A 15,906-nucleotide genomic window follows, 5' to 3' on the forward strand; every position below is an offset into this window, starting at 1 on the left:
TGGCCAAATTTGCTTTCAGAGGGATTTATCAACTAATAAAACAGACAGCCACTTTGGACCCAATATTTCCTAATAAAGACTGAGCCTGGTACGGATTCCTAGAGGGTTCCTGGTAACAACCTGCCACTGAGCCACTGGAAGTCAGAGCGTGAAGCCAGTCCTCAATCTGGCACCTACTACCGTTCAGTAAGTAGCAACGTGAGGGAAACCCCAAGAAACACACAAGTGACAGACGCAGGAAAAATTGTTGCTGCCAGACTCAAAGGGAAGTTGTCAGTTTAAGCTAGGACTAAAATAAACCCACGACCCAAGTACAAAAACGGCAGCCCAGGACAAGTCAGTCAGAAGCCACAGGACGCACCCACTGCATCCACACATCACAAAGAACATAGAATGCCCTGGTGGGCTGACGCCTATTGTAAAAAATTTTAGGCCAAAGCCCAGAACAAAACCGCTGACAGCCAAATCCCTCAGGAGAGAGGGATGAGAAGATAAACGAGGGGCACTCACCATCGAGAGGGCTTCTGGGGGGCTCCTGGAAGACTCTTTCGACTCCCAAACATGGCTAGAACCTCAGGTCTTCGTCAAGACCCAGCTTCCCTGTAACTGCCAGGGCAGACAGACAGGCGTGGAAGGCCTCCAGATGCCTACCCGCCTCCGCGGAGCCCTCTAACATCAAGGGCTACGGAACAGCCGCGAATAAGAATAAATGAGCGCTAGGACTGACGGGTTTGCTTTAACAACCGTAAGGCAGAGGCACCCACAAAGGTTTTAAGAATTCCATTTGAAGGGAAGAGGAAAGTGCAGGACATTACAAACCTCAAACCCTGGAAAGAGGCCTCGCAGAAGAGGGCTAGGGCCAGAACGTGCCTTCGTCACGCGAACAGGCCAAGCGGTGACCGCCGGGTGCGGAGCTGGGGATGCCCAGCAGAGCACAAGAACGGCACCCTCCCTCCCCCCTCAGGACCGCAGCGGGGCAGGACTCCGATGGAAGGGGAGCGACACAGAAAGTCTGTCCCTGCACAAACTCCCGGGGCCACCAGCAAGAGTAACCAGGTTGCCACCGACTGTGTGTCCCCTCCAGCCGGGGCCCTTCTCGACTCACTGGCCACACGGGCTCGGACACCACGTATCGACAACAAAGGACAAGGTCCTCGCGTACGAAAAGCCCTGCGGGATATGCTAGCAAGGGAAGCACGCGAGGTGCAGAATGTACCTCTCTTTATGTGAAAAGAGAGGGGAATATACATATAAATTACGTATATGAGTTTCAAAATAAATGTAAATGTATACTTACAATTGCTTGTATTTATACAAATAAAAGCTTACACAAAAAATAGTAAAAATGATCACCTATGGCAGGGGGACAGTGAGGCAGATGAAGGAATGGGACAGAATTTCTCAGTGTAAACCTTTTTATAACATCACGACATACGGACCACGTGAAAACATTATCTACTCAAAAAATTAAGTTCAACGTTTAAGAACAGTGTGGGGATTCTGCTCTCGGTGGCAGCGTTATCGCTGGGAAACCACCAAAGAGCCCATTCTACTTTGCCTCGAACCAAAACATTTTGCAAAGGCTCTTTATATAGATCAATAATTAACCCGTGATCTGCAGGCGGTGGTCGTGCCCGCTCGGCATCTGGCAACTTACACACGAAGAAATGGGGAGGCAGGATCGTGCCACCACGTGGCGAACGTCGCCTGGCGACAGAGCAGGCTGAAGCCAGATCTCAGATCGGTGTCCCCTCCCCTGCAGCCAGGGTGACCGGCTCCTGTGCATCCCACTCAACCGGTTACCCAGTCGTTAGCAAATAACTGGCAGAGGAAGGAAGGAAGAAACGTCTCGTGTTCAGAAACATCCCTGAGCCTGGGGTGAGGACTTGAGACGGGAGCCTCCATGGTGGTGAGGGGGGGTCCTCCCCCTGTGTGGCCTTTCCCCACGACATCAGTGGAAAACATCCTTCACCAAGACTCAACCGCTGTCACTTCCAGCCACCAACCCTGACATAAACTGCTGGTTGTCCCCAGAAGCCACACCCCCTTCTTCTCCACAGTCCTAAAACTGAATTATTCTAGGCAGACATGGGAACACCAAGAACAAAGACAACATGCTTCTCAGATTCTCCAGCTACAAGGTGGAGCCACCTGATGTAAGCAGGCCTGGTGTGTTCAAGTCCTGAGAAACATCAGGCAGGTGAAGTGGAGAGCAAGGCCGCTCTTCTACTTTTCCCATTTTCTTCCTGCTGGTGGGAGCCATCTTGGACCCTGGGGTGATCTTGGGAATGTGGGCCGCGGACAGAGCCATCAGATGGAAGAACCACCAAAGCAGTATGCCGGACTGCCTGCAGACGTTCACCTAAGAGAAGTACGCCTTTATCTTGTGGAAGCCAATGTTATTTTGGGGTTTTCATCCCAACTGAAGACAGACTATCCGACCAAACCTTCTCAGTAGGTTTCTATGCAGTGCTGTATCTTTACACTTACTACATCTGTTATCCATCTACCGGACCCTGGAGAAGAAAGCCAGAGGGAGCACGTGGCGAAGGCAGTAGGGAACCAGCCAGACTGTCGCATGACATTCCTATTTCAGACCAAGAGACAGACTCCAGGTTCACGGGGGCCTTTACAGCCAGTCACGGAGAGAGCATCATAAAATCACAACCCGATGTAGTCAAACGGCCACCAAAGCCACGCAGGCTGAAGCTCCGCCATGCTCAGTGGTTTGGTCGGGAAAAGCCCTATTGTTTCAGAGAGACAAGCAATTTCATGGCCATGGTCAGAAGTACAAATCTACGGCTGGGGGGTGGGGGGGGAAAAGAGAAAGCAGTTTAGAGGTTTTAATAAAATAAAAGAGCAAGCTACACCCGAGACCCGCAGCACTCTACTGCAGAGGCAGTGTTCCCGAGGCTGGGGCCAGCACCGTTCATCACCACCAGGACACAAAGTGTGTGAGGACAACCAATGCTAATAAATACCATCAGCTGGCGCAAACCATCTCTTCGTAAACACAATAAAATTACATCTCGATCGACAGCCAGGAAATAAGACCTGCCATCTATATTTAATTCCTGATCTGTAAATAGCAACCAGAAAGATAGTCCCCCACGTCTCAGAAATCTACTGTTACTTCCAAGCGTATTTGGAACTGGCTTCACTCCAGGCTGAGTTAATGAGCACCAATAAATGTGGCATAAATGCGGCTCAGGAATGCTACATTAGAAATCCTCATTTCTCAGGGGTGCCCGGCTGGCTCAGTCAGTACAGCATGTGACTCTGGATCTTGGGGTCATGAGTTCAAGCCCCACACCGGGCAGAGAGCGCACTTAAAAAACAATTAAAAATCCTCGTATCTCTGTAATCGATTTGAACCATTAACCACATAGTATTTCATGCATTCAATTCAATAGTTTCCTGTAGTGAACTAGTCATGCATCAATGCCTGTCCAGTGACCGGACCACTGGAAGATATGACCGGGCCCTAACCGGAGACCAAGTTCCCCATGACCGCTCGGATCCCCAGCATGGGACCTTGTTTCTCAGCCTCCCTTGCAGCTAGATGTGGCCACCTACTGGATTCCCACCAGTGGAATGTTGGCAGAGGGGACACGGATCTTCCGGATCTGCCCTTGAGAGCCCTGGGCATGCTCTCTTTCACCCCCTTCCTCCTCTGGGACAGCTGGAGCTTGCCTGTGCCCACAGCCCAGGTCTGACCATGCGGAAGAGGACAACATCCTAGGGCATGACGGAACAATCAGGTCGACGACCAGGGTTCCTGAAAGCCTGTGTGCAGACAGGATGGCCAGTCAACCTGGTGTGCTCATGTCAGGATCTGAGACATCCTTTTAAAGCCACTGCATTTCAAGAGGGTCTCCTTGTCAGAGCAGTTTAACCTTTGGTCATAATTAAAGTAGAATCACAGAGAAAACCTCACTCCCCCCTTGTCCATCCTAGAGCCCTAAGATTTACCTGAAAAATCTGACAAAAAAAGATCAAAAAGAGAACATTCTAATTGGCTGGCTTTTCTTTCCTAGGTAATCTGAGCTTGCTGACGAGGCTTCAATGAGGGCCCTGAAAGAGCACAGGTCCGAGAGCAGGCCTGTCACCTGCCTCCCATCCCGGGCATCTTGAGTCAGAGACTGTAAGGGAGATGGGGCCACTGGCTTTCAGGGCTGGTGTACCCCAAGTCGAGGGTGGGGGAAAGAGACCATTATAATCACATTTCAACACTTTAGTCATTCTGAAAACCTCTGATAAAAAGCCTGTGATAAAAGTTTCACATATTTCTTCCCTCTGCATTATTAATAGGAAGACATTTCAGGGTCAAGTGACATCACCATGGTTTTGCAGAGAAAATCTTCTCTGAATGTAAAACTTAGAGGTTGGTCATGAAACAGAATGTGAGGAAAAACAGATAACTTACGGAGTCTGACAAAGATCCCCAACTATGTGTAATTTTAGAATTAGAATGAAATTTGTTTTCCTGAATAGCCTCATCATACAATGTTCTGTCGAGTTCAGAGAAATGAAACCTAACACAAATGTCAAACAAATAAAACATTCTCAGCTATTTTACTGCAAAAAAAAAATTAATTCAAATTCAAATTATATTTGCCGAAAAGGCATATATATGTTCTAGCCGATTACATGCCCCCAATGCACGTGTGTATTGTTAAGTACGAATCAGTTGTCACATGCTGAGAGGAAGACGAACAACTCACTTGTTCAGGCAGAGATGATGGGATGTGTTCTTGAAATCCTCCTCCGTGAGCTGCCAGTTTTTAATCGATCCTTTCACGAATCCTGACACCATTATGAAGCCCAGGACCAGAACATTGATACAAGTGAATATTTTGTTGACCATGGCTGACTCCTTCACACCGAGAGTTAAAAGTCCTGAAAAACCACACAAACAAGAACATTTTGCCTGAGGGTGTTGACTTTGGGCCAGGCAAGTCCTTCCTGGGACAGGAACGGGGATCGGACGAGAAGGTGACTTATAAGAAGAATCTAAGTGGCACCAAACCTCCCGAGATTTCTGTGATCCTCTGGGAATGGGGCTGAGTCAGTAATCTTTCTAGAGGTAGGTATCAAAATAACCAAAGTTATTTTATGGGTGGTTCATAAAGCTGTCAAAGTTGGCCTTCCAGGTCAACTCCCCTCTGGAGTTGAGGATGTCACCCAGGGGGCACCAAAGGACTGCAGAGATGGGGAGCACCACGGCCAACCACCCTGGAGAGCAAGCCCCCCACCCAGGGAAGAAGAGAAGGCCTCTCCTGGCACCCTCTCCTCCTCACTAATGTACTTTCCTGGGACTCGCCTCAGTGGGGCAGGATTTTTTTTCTCCAAGGAGGAGACACTTTGCTCAGTTTCTTGGTAGAATGAAGGGAGTTCTTCAGATGAGAAAATTATTCAGACTCACTTTGGAATGTTAGCAATGACAACTCTTGATGATTAGGGAACCACGGATCGTGTGGTTCATCATCAGACTCAGTGCATGTAAAACAACGTCTAAGCTAGACTAATTATAGCTCATAAACGCACATTAAAAAAAAAAGGTAAGTGATAACAATACACAGGAACCATATGACAACACTGTCTCTGAGGCTTATAGGCCACAGGATCACCTTGGGGTGAACGTGCCATTTGGGGACTTCTGTGGTTAAACTCCTGGCTAGCTAAGAAAAGCCTGGAAAGGCGTCCAGGCGACAGGTGACCACCACTTATGACTTAAAACTGTTGCCCTGCCATGTACACCTTTTACACTTAAAATACAAAATGCATTTCACAATAGATTGAATTCTGAAGTGAAGGCAATAGGAGGGAAGTGAGCAATTAATCACAGCGAATACCTCATCGTGTTCTGCCCTGTTTTCTCTTTGGCGTCCCTCCCTCTCATGTTTATGAAAATCTCACTAGTGCGAACTTGATTTCTGATACGTGTTTCTGCCAGCTGGACCAGAATACTGCTGAGACTGGCCTGTGCAAGATGATTTCAATTACATGGTGCGTAAAATAAGGCATGTTGTTTTTAAAACCCACCCAAGGGGCGCCTGGGTGGCTCGGTCGGTTAAGCATCCGGCTTCGGCTCAGGTCGTGATCTCACGGTCCGTGAGTTCGAGCCCCGCGTCAGGCTCTGTGCTGACCGCTCAGAGCCTGGAGCCTGTTTCAGATTCTGTGTCTCCCTCTCTGACCCTCCCCCGTTCATGCTCTGTCTCTCTCTGTCTCAAAAATAAACTAAAAAAAAAAAATTGAAAAAAATAAAATAAAACCCATCCAAGATTTTCTAACCTCAAAGGGGAATTTATCTGCATTCAGTCTAATGCTTACACCGTAAATGCCACATAGAACAAAACTCCCATCCTCAAGGCTGAGACACAGACAAACATCACTAAGAACAAGCTGCCATCCGCTGCGTTCAAGCAATATTTGGAATTTTAAAATTCTGCACCCACAATTCTGTCAGGAGACTTACCTATTTAAAGGGCGTTTTGACAGCTGTTAGGTGTAAAACCATGTAAGACTTCTCCAACACCCCAGGCACACGGTGGTGCTCCACACCGACCTCACCCCCTACATCTTCCGGGCTGAAGAATGCCACTTTCCTTTCCAGATGCTCATCCACTGAATCAAGGGAATTTGCACTCCTGGGTCACTTGTACAAAAAGCTTGCGGCCCTCACAAAATCTTACTCCACAAACCACTACACAAACACCCGAGACGCCCCTTTAATTAAATGACATGTGGCCTTGACAGCTATTAAAGTACCTTGTGTGGACCAGAAGCCATTAAGACAAAAAAGATGTCTGTATTCGTTATAGAAAGAAAAACAGAAAATGAGGGAAAAGGAGAAAGAGAAAGGGAAGAAACAGACCTAATGGGAGCCTGTCTTACCCCTCAGGCCCCTCACTGCAACCTGACGTGTGTGTGACTGTGGAGCTTTACCTGTTAAGATAAGAATTATGATCACAGCAAATATGTCTGGGTTTTCGGCCAGCACTCCGGGGGCATTCAGAGCCATGTACATCCGTGAGAACTCCCTGATGGGATTGCCAATCAGCTCGTCGAACGTCGCACTCCAGGCCCTCGCCACGCTTGAAGTACCTGCCACGAAACACAGGTACCAGAGGAAACCGAAGAAGAACGATTAACAGTATTTGTCATCGAGCTCAGCTCCGCCTCCGCGCGGGGGTCATAGATGACGCGCTGGAACTTGGCGGTGGCAGCCGGACCCCGGTCTGTGCTAGCTTGGAAATGAGACTCGATTAGTGTTTGCAGTGGAGTGAGAAGCTTTAAGGGCAGGCTTCACGGGCCTGGAAAGAAACACGACTTCCCGTCACAACCCAATGTGAGCACGTATACTGTGTCCCAAATCTACGACTGACTAACAAACGTTTTACAAAACGGCGTTATGACCCTTATCGCCTGAGACACGCTCTGATGGTATGTATTCAACTCTACATACTTTATTTCGTTACTGAAAGAAATACTGGTGGCAAACCATAGCATCGATTTTGAGATCCACTCACGGGGTGTGGTCGGCAGCCGGGGACACCCGGCTCAGGAAGCTCCTTTTCCAAGACCCTGGGACAACAGAGCTGATGGTCCCCATCCACAGGTGAATGCTGTTCTCCCAGCAGGAGGGGACCCACCCAGGCTGACCCTCACGCTCAGCGACAAAGTCACCGGCTCACCCCGGAGCGGGCGTCAACCCGCCTCTGCCACTTGTGTGCCCAGACTGGACTCGCACCGCCTGACTCGGGGGCCACGGGTCCCCAGGTGTCTGACCACAGACAACGCCAGCTCCACGCCCCCGCCATGAAGACCACAATCAGATGCGGCCCCACAAATGCCAACGACTGTTGACTGCGCTCTCCTCCTATCAACCTGAGTAAAGTCACCGCTTTTCCAGGAAATGTCACTAAAATTCCAGTACTCACATAGAGCATTTTCCTTTGTTTTCAAAGGGGGCCTTATTGGTGACTGTGGTCTGGATCACCCAGAGGATTTGGCTAAAGGGAACTACAGAGACGCGATGTTGTCATTTGCTATCTTGCCGAGTATTTTTCCATCGACTCAAAAATTTAACCATGTTTCTTCATCCTCAGCATCTAGTCTATTATGACTTCTGTCCATCAAGGCCACAGCCCCAGTGAAGAAAACTGGTCTCCCCACCACCTCCCCGACAGAGGCCAGCTCTCTGCTGATCAGACTCTGAAGCCCGCTGTGCAGGGTGAGGGGTTGCCCAGCCTTCCTTCCTGGCCTACCCCACTCCCTATCTCTGAAACATGGCTAAAAAGAAAAGAGAAAGAGAGAGAGAGAGAGACACACACACACACACACACACACACATTTGCTAGGAAAAACGGCCCTTCCCTAAAAGCTAAAGCTGAGAATCACCCACAAGTTCGCATGCATGAGTCAGTCCCCTACAAGCAAACAGCACTCTGGCAAATAATCTTTCATTTGTCAGTGTGGAAGCCGTGGACAATTCATGCCCGTGGTTCTGCTTTAGGCCCAGGTAAATCCTCTGGGAGCATAACAGCCCATTTCAGACAGCTATGTTCCCACTCAGAGACTTGAGCTTGTACGAGCATTTGCAGTTGTAAGTTGTGCTGTTGTACTGAAGAAAAAAAAAAAACCCACATTATTAGGAATTTTATTTTTGAACTTAGAAGCGTGAGCTATTGTGGCTGTCGTTAGGTACCACAGTCACTGAAAAGAAAGGGAAGGTGCTGCTCAGAGAGCCCGGGGGGAGCCCTCTGCCAGCTGGCCTGGGCAAGTGGCAGTGGGGGCCGAGGGGAGCACCCAGAGGGCAGCACACGGCCCCCTACAACATTCCCAGTGCGGGGGACGCAGGAGCGAGCCAGGACCCGCTCACCACATCCTCCTGTGTTTTGATGATATTACAGAAAGCTTGCTGAAATACAGGTGGAATGTTCAGTGGCTATTTATATTTCTACTTTTAGGAACTGGCCATTCATATCCTTCGGTTATTCTTATATTCAGGTGTTTGTCTCTTTTAAGTTGATATGTTCAACTCTGGTTGTATTCAAAATACAAACAACATAAAGAGAAACACCTTCTCACCTACCAAATTGAGAAGACTTTATACTTTTAGTGTCTTTGTTGGTTTCTTGTTTCTAATGTTAGCGCCCAGAGTCAGCAAGTACGTGAGGAAAGGGGCCCCTGGCCATCTGGAGGATCACAGATAACACGGGCCTTAAAAATATATAAGCCTAAGGGGCGCATGGGTGGCTCAGTTGGTTAAGCGCCAGCCTTTGGCTCAGGTCACGATCTTAGGGTTTGTGAGTTCGAGCCCTACATTGGGCTCTCTGAGCAGAGCCCACTTCTGATCCTCTGTCCCCCTCTCTCTCTGCCCCTGCCCCACTTACACTCTCTCTCTCTTAAAACTAAATAAATTAACTCAAAGGAAAAAAAGAACGGCTGACATGCTCAACACCAAAAAAACATACACAGGCCTGGGGCACCTGGGTGGCTCAGTCGAGTCAGCTCAGGTCATGATCTCATGGTTTCTGGGTTCAAGCCCTGTGTTGGGATCTGCCCTGGTAGCACAGAGCTTGCTTGGGATTCTCTCTCTCCGTCTCTCTCTGCCCCTCACCTCCTTGTGTTCTCTTTCTCAAAATAAATAAACATTTTTTTAAAATATGCAGCCCACTGACCTAGACATTCTGCTTCTTAAGACCATTTTAAAAGAAAAAGAAATCATGTCTATGCCTGAAGACATTAAGTGATTAACTGTTTACAACAATAATAACACAACTGGAAACAATCTAAATACCCTACAAAGACATCTAAAAAATTATGCTATATAGAGAAAACTATATAAGGATATACACTCATTTGGAATAATACTGCAGAAAAATCCTTAATACTGTAAGAAATGCTTACTATACATTGCTTTATCAGTCAAGAGATATACTGGACAAAAAAAATACATTTCTGTTTACAAAAATATTAACAACAGCTAGATCCCTAAACTCTTATGAACAGAGATTGTCTTATTCCTCCCTTGGGTCCCTAATATCTAGCATAATGTCTGGCACAGGGGATGGACTCAATGAATATTTGTTGAAAGAATGAATGAATAAGAATTAATTTCTCTGGGTTGTTACACTGGGCAATGTCTACCTTCTGCATTGCGCTTTTCTATATTTCCCAAGTTTTCTCTATCAGTGGTATGTTTACGCTAGTAATTGTAATCAAAAATACTAAAAGGGACTACGCTCTTTTCAGTAACAACAGCTTCCCATTGATTCTACATCTCTTGTGTTAACAGGACTGACCTCCTGGTTGGTCTGGCTTATCGTCACTAACAGTCTGATGTGCCTGATAGTTAAAAACAGGGGCACAGACCAGAAAGAGCAGTGATACCCAAAGGCTGCCCCCTCCTTTCATAAAAGGGAAAGGGAACATGTACAACAACAACAGTCAAGGGAGGATGCTAGACTCTTCGAGAGGAGTTAGACTCAGTCCATTTGGAGAGCAAAGCAGAGTATGGCCCGCCGTTTGGAGGTGAAAACAGCAGAGGGGTAAGGGAGCAGGCTCCAGGCCTCCTGGGACGTACCAATGATGTAGGAGAGGATTAAGTTCCAACCAGTGATGAAGGCCCAGAGCTCCCCGACGGTGACGTAGCTGTAGAGGTAGGCCGAGCCTGTCTTGGGGACCCGAGCCCCAAACTCTCCATAGCAGAGGCCGGCCAGCACTGAGGCCAGCGCTGCGATCAGGAAGGAGATGACGATGGCAGGGCCCGCGTCCTCACGGGCCACAGCTCCGGCCAGGACATACACGCCGGCACCCAGCGTGCTGCCCACCCCGAGCGCCACCAGGTCAAAAGTGTTCAGGCAGCGAGAGAGCCGGCTCTCTTCCCGGCTGCAGTCCACAACCTTCCGGCGCAGCATCTGATGGCCAATGCCGAGCAGAACTTTGCACCCCATTGTGCTGATCAAATCTGCGGGAGAAAGAGAATGGAAGCGCTCGTTATTGCCTTTCATTCCACCCGTTAACCTCATCTTATCACAACACAGACGGCCACCATGTCCTTCACTCTCATTTACTGCTAAAATGTTGTAAATCTCAGAATTCCACAGCTGGCTGTCAGAACATCCACCGGCAACTTGGCCCAGTCTCAGGCTTACCCAGCATGGATAGAAATGCCCCGGAGACCAGTCTACCCAGCTGCCTGGACTTTGAGGTCTCTGAGCTTCCACATTTACTTCAGTTCTCAATTGACAGCCTTCTATGGACAGAAATTACACAGTATGAGAAACACAAATTAATGGCATTGTTCTTTTCCTCACTAATCACACAATGCACCATGAAAAAGAAGATAGTATTCCAAGTGGAATGCTACGGAAGGCAAACCGATCCAAACCCAGAGGCCTTGAATAGCAATGACGATGCCTTTTCAGACCTTTCTGAGATCCCGAGGGCAAGAACCAAGCTGCTTCCACTTTTAAGTTAACACAGAGTTAGGTACAGAGCAGAAAAAATTGTTGAATTATTACAAGTTAGGGTTTTTTTGTAACTGTTACCACTCCAAGAAGCCCTTTTCTTCTGGGCCAAAATATTAGCCAAATGTACTACATGATACGCTTCCGAGCACAAATCAAGAGAGGGCACGTGCTCACCAATGGCTTATGTCCCCCAACCTATTTCACCCGGAACAAGCCCAGTGTGGGGCCCCAGGATGAGTGCACATCATGGACAGCATCCCAGGCCAGCATTCCAATCCCTCTCCTATAACACACAGGCCAATCCTGCCTGGGCAGCTCATCCCAAGGGGGCGAAGAGGGCCAGCGGGCACTTGGCCAGGATATTAGCGCCCACCCTCAAACACATGGAACGTAACCCCCCAGACTTAAGGGGATTGCCCACATGACTTCCCTCCATAGAAGGCAGTCTGGAAAGGGCAGAAAAGAGTGGAGAAACCTAACCAACACTACCTCAGCCAGGGGGCCATGGTAAACAATGATAAACATTTGATTAGGTGATGTGACGGGAAGGGCACTTGATCTCTCTGATCTTTCTCCCCAAACCCATCACCCCAGTCTAATCATGAGAATAATATCAGAACAATGACAGATACGTTCTATAAAACACCTGACCAGTGTTCCTCGTAACTGTCAGGTCCTTAAGAACAAGGGAAGGTCAAGAAACTGTCACAGCCAAGAGGAGCCCTAAGGGAGACATGACAACTAAATGTAATGTGCGATCCTGAAGTAGAAAAAGGGTAAGGGGAAAACTAAGGAAATCTAAATAAAGTACAAGTATCAATATCGGGTCATTAGTTATAACCGATCATCCACATGAAGGCAAGGTGCTAACAACAGAGGAAACAAACAGAGGTGTGGAGTATATGGGAACTCTTTTTTCTATACTCACAATTTTTCTATAAATCTAAAACTGTTCTAAACTGGAGAGTTTATTTTTAAAAAACACCATGTGCAGAGAGAAGCTATCACCATGACTTTTAGCTACCGAGGTACAAAAAAAATATCACTGCTTTTTCATCTTTATCATCAACTGGTGTTTATTGACCCAACCTTGCTACAATGAAGTCACCGGAAAACAAAATAACCTAAACAGAAAATGGCAGACCTAGCAAAGTCCACACCTAACCACCTAGAAGACCTGACCTGCTCACCCATACCCTGTGACCTCAGCCTCCGGACGCAGTTTGGTCTGGCACCCTCCCGGCCCCAGCCAGGACCCTCTGTGTCGTCACACAGGAACAGGGGTGGGCCTCTCCATACTTCATCTGACCGACCAAGAGTAAAAAAAAAAAATGTTGATCTCAGGACTCAGGAAGTTTTCAGGTAGGATGAGGAGTAACAGTCACGTGTTCTGATCCCCTTGTTCTAAAGATGAAGAAAAATGACTCAGAGAGCCAAGGGTCGAACAGGGTCATGGCGCTGGGAAGGCACAGTGGCCCAAGTGCTCATCTAGGGCTCCAGCATTCCAGGTGGGAAGGAAATGACATCACTGTGCAGTGAGGTGGGGAGGATGTGGGGAGGAAATGAGGAAAGACGACATTATTTGTGGAGCCACAGTGGGGCAGGAAGACCCCAGACACCAGGGTGTGACAGGAGCTGAAAAGGGCAGGGGCTGCGAACAAGGGAAGAGAAGGCACAGAGACCAGTGGCTCACCAGTCTGTTTCAGGCCACATGCTGCTTCCGAGGTGCCCCAGGACAGCAGCGAGCGATACCCGGGCAAGACAGGTTTCCCAGACAGTCAAGATGAGGCCCTCAGTGACCTCAGGTCCGAGAGAAGGCCCCAGCTCTGCTGAGAGAGCCCAGGGCGTGATTCCTCCCGACCCACCTTTTCTTTTCCTCCTTATAGGATTTAGCTGGATTTACTCAACTCGGATTGTAAAATCACAACAAAGCTTTTAGGAAACAATTGCTCGGAAAATGAACTAAAGATGCACCATTTCAACACCACCGCTGGCAGAAAAAGCAGCGCTTGGGGCTGTGCAGAATGCCTGTAAAATAACTTCTCGCCATCATTTTTGGCAGGGCGGGGAGTATGTGAGGTAGACAGGAATCTCAAACGGAAGCGGAGTGTGAAAGGTCCTGGACTGCTGTGCACTTGCGCGGTTTTCAAGCTGATCGGTAAACGCAACTGACGTGTAGAGAGCGCCTCCCTGCTCCCCACCCCCTCCTAGATGTAGTCTGGTTAATAATAAGTAGATTCTCTCCCCCAAACAATAAAAGCCAGTGCGAGGCAAAGACGTACTTAAACAGCATCCTCTTTCCTCGGCCTCGCAAAGCAACCCGGGGGCCCAGAGGGCTATGACGAGCCTGCCTTCCCCTGAAGGACAGACACATCTGTCTCTGTAATTTACACTCCTTTCTCCGAAGCTTGTTGTCTGGGGCAGAAGGAAAGGCTGCTGGAGCCCAGACACAAGCCAGGAACACACTCTGCACCTCCTTAGGACGGAAGGCGAACGAGAGCCCAGTGATCGCCTCAGGCCGAAGTGACCCACCAAGACGTGCGGAGCTGCGCCCGGGGCCCCGGGTGCCTGTGTGTCGCCAGCACCCAGTGGGGGGGGGGGGGGGCCGCGTCCGCCAGCCAAACACCCGCTCCAAGAACTCACTTCCTAATGGTGGGAGCTCAGCACCGTCTTCAAAACAAAGGGGGCAGGTTACTGCACACAGAAATTTAGACACAGACATTGGTTTTCAAACACAACGTGGAAAGAGAACTCTGTTGAGAGTACAAAACGTGACCAGACAGACGCAGTTCTTTTCTTTTAAATAGGCACGCAGTGGCTCTTTTCTCTGGGGACAGTCCTCAGCTGTTCCTCGCCCCCAGAAGTCCTGGGGAAAGTGGTCTGTGAACCACCGTGTGGGGAGCACAGCGTGGACCCTGACAGGACACCAACCTCCCACCATTTTTACCTTGGTTACTTTGCTTTGCTTTTCTTCTTTTTCAGTCTTTATTACTGAAGGACAGTTGACACGCAATGTTCTATCAGGACCTTGGTTATCACTGGAAGTACTTACTGCTTGGTTATCTGGGGAAAGGGTAGTAAGCTCAGGGAAGACACTGGAATAAAAATGCAGTCAAATGCTGCTGGGGGGCCCAGAGTTGATAGCCCAGGGAAGGAAGGGTCTCCAGTTAGTTTCTACTTTCCAGGGTAGCTGAAAATGAGATACCCACCATGTCCATGTTTATTTTTAAGAAATATCCTTCCTATCTCCTTAGAAGTAGCATAAAATTACATTCTCCAAGTGGCATCATCTGTCAGGATTTTGTACACATTATGCTACCACTTATGTTCGTGCTGAGACCCTAAAGCTCATCATCCAACCAACAGTGAGACTAAATAATACTTATCTGTACAAAACGAATCTAGCCATTCAACTCCCTGCAATGGGGGTTGTCATGGCCTTCCTGCTGTGGGGGCTTAGACAGAAAGTTGCCACAGTGCTTGGAAAGCATTACCTGAAAATTAGGCTATCCTTTCTTGTGGGGAGTAATCTGCACAATGGTCAACACCTACACTTTTATTTGAGGTTTTGACAGAAATCTTGCAACAGCGAGAGTCTCAGATCTGTCTTACCCCTGCTCACTTGTTACTAAAGAGCACTTACCTCAGGTGGTACATCCCCTAATAAAAGCAAAGAAAATGTGTCTCTTTCCCATGGAAATTCTCACTCCGAGTTGTATTCTAGTAATCACTGTGTAGCAATAGGAGTAAAATGATCCAGTGGGTCAGGATTGTGGACATAAACGCTGTTTTGAAGAGGTCCGATAAAGGTGGGAAGATGGGAATGTATGACTTTTTTCAGTCTCAAACTTAATTAAGGCTTGAGGTAGGGAGGGAAGGGATAAGATATAGGCCTTTATACTAAGTTCGTAAATGCCGTCCTTTGAAGAAAATCTTAGCACTGAAATCTTTACTAGGTTGATGCTTTCACTGCCCCTTTTCAGTGGTCTTCAGAATGGCCCGGGCCCCAGATGATCTGCTTCCCCCCCCGCCCCTGCCAGGGGGAGCCATCCAGAGTGAAATCCATGTGAAATCTACCACTCCCACACCACCTACACACACTGGGGCCTGCCTCCATAGCAGGCAAGAGGCAGAAGGTCCTTGCCAGGTGCTGGCCTTGTGGGGCACCACTAACGGGTGGGCACACAGAGCCTATTAAGTGGCTTCAGCTTCCCTAAAGCGTGAGCAGCTGGCCCATCACGCGGCGGGGGGTGTGGCTGCCCCAAGGCACCTGGAGGGCCACAGAGGGCCTGCAAGTCCAACATGGAAGGGAACGGACTGCTCACAACCATGACCTGCAACCAGGCAGCAGAAGAGGTCCAAGAAAAGAGCGTTCTAGGACGCGGGCTGTGGTGGGAGAAGACGAGACTCCCAGGGAGGAAAACAA

General features: G+C 48.5%; 1 protein-coding gene across 7 annotated transcripts in view; it reads right to left on the bottom strand.

The window, feature by feature from the left end:
- The window catches only part of SLC7A1 (solute carrier family 7 member 1), a 71,673-nt gene that overhangs the window by 15,498 nt on the left and 40,269 nt on the right, over positions 1–15,906 (bottom strand). For all 7 annotated transcript variants that reach the window (XM_042991396.1, XM_042991319.1, XM_042991535.1 and 4 more), the window contains 3 exons: positions 10,592–10,975; positions 6,949–7,107; positions 4,725–4,899 (listed from right to left, as the gene is read on the bottom strand). In XM_042991396.1, coding sequence (XP_042847330.1) covers positions 4,725–4,899; positions 6,949–7,107; positions 10,592–10,975 — 718 coding nt within the window. The remainder of the gene's footprint in view (positions 1–4,724; positions 4,900–6,948; positions 7,108–10,591; positions 10,976–15,906) is intronic.

The sequence above is a fragment of the Panthera tigris genome, chromosome A1, assembly GCF_018350195.1.
Source record: "Panthera tigris isolate Pti1 chromosome A1, P.tigris_Pti1_mat1.1, whole genome shotgun sequence".
NCBI lineage: Eukaryota > Metazoa > Chordata > Mammalia > Carnivora > Felidae > Panthera > Panthera tigris.